At 47.6% G+C, this 3240-nt stretch overlaps 1 protein-coding gene across 1 annotated transcript; it reads right to left on the bottom strand.

The window, feature by feature from the left end:
- Positions 1–551: 551 nt before the first annotated feature.
- Positions 552–3012, bottom strand: FOXG1 (forkhead box G1). Its single transcript, XM_009464096.2, has one exon. The coding sequence runs from the start codon at positions 2918–2920 to the stop codon at positions 1535–1537; it is 1386 nt and encodes a 461-aa protein (XP_009462371.2). The 5' UTR covers positions 2921–3012; the 3' UTR covers positions 552–1534.
- Positions 3013–3240: the final 228 nt, after the last annotated feature.

The raw sequence follows: 3240 nt of genomic DNA, 5'->3' as shown, positions 1-3240 counted from the left end.
TATATGTATATACACACACATACACATCCATAGTTAATAGATCTCCAGTTATCATAGAGTCGAGATTAATATCTTTCGGAAGAATAATTCTTTGAATGCATTTCAGAGATTGCAATAAGAACACCTATCTAGGCAATAATGCATCTTGTTTTTTTCCCAATGCGTGCATATATACTTCAGTTTACATATATGTACATATATGTGTATATATACGTATGCAATTTTAAGCATCTTCAACGTAAGACAGTTTTTAGTAAGACACCCTGCCTCGTACTAACAATTTTTAAGCAGACTTGAGAAGAGTTCTGCCCCAAAAGGGACATCACAATAAAGGCTGTGGTGTTTAATTAAATACCCTGATCTTTACATTTGAAAATACTGTTGTTAAAGACAATATGATCGGAAGGGAGGCGGGGGTGGGGGGGAGAAAGGAGCATGTGAAAAATGGTGGACTGCCGTAATAAGCAGCGCTCTGATCTCCCTGTAACTTTAAAGCCTCTGGCATATTAATTTTAGTTAATAAAAGAGACAAAAAAACTATCAAGTATATATGAATTTAGCCTATTTTTTTATTTCTGTGTGTTCATAGTAAACATTTTGTAAGTGACAAACACGGGCATATGACCACAGTATCACAATCAAGAAATTTTAAGACGACATTAACAATCACTCAAATTTATGCGTCATTTGCGCAACACAGGTTACATATTTGCAAGGTTTACCTATAAGTACAATAGGTATTAACATTTCACTACATTTAGAAAAAAAATAAAGGTGACCTGTTAGTGACCACATACATCAAAATATACACAACACAAACTGAAGGCAATCATTAATTTTGTCCCCTTCTGATTCATTTGAACGGGCAGTGCTGCAAACTGAAATAATGTTGCTGTTTTTTAAATTACTCCGTACACTGAGTGCATTTTCTAAAACCCAATCTTTGGTCTAAAAGTAAACAAACAAACAAACAAACAAAAAAAAAGGAACCCAAAAAAAGCAGTTCGGTAAAGAAAAGGATAAAATAATAAATGGCCAAAATGTAGTTCTTGGGCATCTTTCAGTATTAATTCTGCTTAAATACAAATTACGTTTTAAGTTTGTTGTTTTTTTTTTTTTAGTTTTCATAAATTTAGTGGTGGTTTTTTATTTCTTTCAAGGTCTGCACCCACCGACATATCCATGATAACTTATAATACTGCAAACATGGAGAATCTGGCGGCTTTTAGAGATAGACTTATCGTATTTGAATAAAAAATTGCAAAAGCAGTCACTATTTAGATACACATTCTACTATAATTTTGTCTTCCAAACTTCATAGTCTACAATGTAATCTCCCCACATTGCACCTTGCTGACACTCCTCACCTTGGTGGAATAATAAACAACCCTAAAGACTGAACAAACGTACAGAAAATGGGGGAACTTAATAAAAAATACCTGGACTTTTTTGTTTTGCTTTTTTTTTTCTTTTAATTATCATTTACAATGCAAATGTGTGTAAAATGTTCACTTACAGTCTGATCCCATGGATGTTAATGTATTAAAGGGTTTGAAGAAGACCCCTGATTTTGATGTGTGAAATAATCAGAAAGTCCTCCGGAAAGTCCCGTTGTAAAACTTGGCAAAGAAGGTCTTAAGGACTCACAGGGGAGAGTGGAGGGTGCCTGTGGCGACGTGGAGGAGGAGGCTGCCCTGGCCGTCATTGAAGTGCTGCTTTGAGAAGTCATTGAAGGGTGAGGAACATGGGGGAAAAAGTAACTCGTCTGTCCTGCTAGGAGGTTTACAGAGCAGGGGTTTAGGGAATAGGTGCCGGAGCAGGGAACTGACAAGCCACACGGCACTGAGGCGGCCAGAGCTGCTGCTGTGAGGTGATGAGTGGCATAAGGTATCTCTCCATTGACTAGTCTATCAACACTTAACCCATTAGACGTGGAAAAGGAGTGGTTGTTTCCCAAGGAGTTTTGAGTCAACACTGAGCTGTAGGGCATGGGGTGGCTGGGGTAGGCGGACGTGGTCCCATTGTAACTCAAAGTGCTGCTGGCCCGGGGGTGGTGCAGGGAGAGGAAGGGGGACATAGGCCAGTACAAGGATCCTGCCCTATCCATGAATGTCAGTCCGGTGGAGGTGAGCCGGGCGCCCCGCTTGAAGGCCAGCTTGGCCCGCGAGGTGGTGGAGCGCCGGCGGAGCTTGCCGGTGGTGCCCCCGATGAAGACGTCGTCGCTGGAGGGGTCCAGCATCCAGTAGTTCCCTTTGCCCGGGTCGTCGTAGTGGCGGGGCACCTTGACGAAGCACTTATTGAGGGAGAGGTTGTGGCGGATGGAGTTCTGCCAGCCCTGCTTGTTCTCCCGGTAGTAGGGGAAGTTCTTCATGATGAACTCGTAGATGCCGTTGAGCGTGAGGCGCTTCTCGGGGCTCTGCCGGATGGCCATCATGATGAGCGCGTTGTAGCTGAACGGCGGCTTCTCGTACTTGCCGTTCTTCTTCTCCCCCTCCTTCCCGCTCTCCCCGTCCTTGGCCCCCTCCGCCGCCCCCTTCTTCTCCTCCGCCGCCTTCTCCTTCTCCTCCAGCTCCGCCGCCGCCGCCGCCGCCGCGCCCGCGTCGCCTTTGCCCGCCAGCATGTCCGCCTTGGCCACCTCCAGGGCGCCGGAGGCGGCGGCGGCGGCGGCGGGGGGCGGCAGGAGGAGCTGGCCCTTCTCCTCGTCCTCCTCCTCGGCCGCGGCGGCTCGCTGGGGCTGCTGCGGCGGCGGGTGGTGGTGGTGGTGGTGGTGATGGTGGTGGTGGTGGGGGTGGTGGCTGTTGTGGTGGCTGTGGCTGCTGTGGTTGTTGTCGCTCTGGACGGCTTCGGGCACCAGGCTGTTTATGCTAAAGGAGGATTTCGGCAGCATTTTCACTTCCTTCCTATCTCCCATGTCCAACATCACACACTAGTCTGAGGGGGAAAGTTGCAGCGGCCGAGGGAGCAGCGCGCGGGGCGGCGGCGGAGGCGGCGGCGGTGGCCGAGGCGGCGGCAGCAGCGGCGGCGGCGGCGGCGGCGGCACCACCGGCGGCGGCGGCGGCGGCGGCAGCGCAGTTGGACCGCAGTCTCAAGCGCTGGCAAGTCATGTAGCAAGGACAGGAACCGCCGGGGAGGGAAAAAAATAATAGTAATAATAATCACCAATCAGATAAAATCAAACCGAGTCAGAGCGGAGGAAAAAAAAAAAAAAAAAAAAGGAGAAAAAAGGGGGAAAAAAAACCC

The sequence above is a fragment of the Nipponia nippon genome, unplaced genomic scaffold, assembly GCF_047370975.1.
Source record: "Nipponia nippon isolate SJK-2023a ecotype South Korea unplaced genomic scaffold, ASM4737097v1 scaffold_11, whole genome shotgun sequence".
Classification (NCBI taxonomy): domain Eukaryota; kingdom Metazoa; phylum Chordata; class Aves; order Pelecaniformes; family Threskiornithidae; genus Nipponia; species Nipponia nippon.
This window is presented reverse-complemented; position numbering and strand designations above follow the sequence as displayed.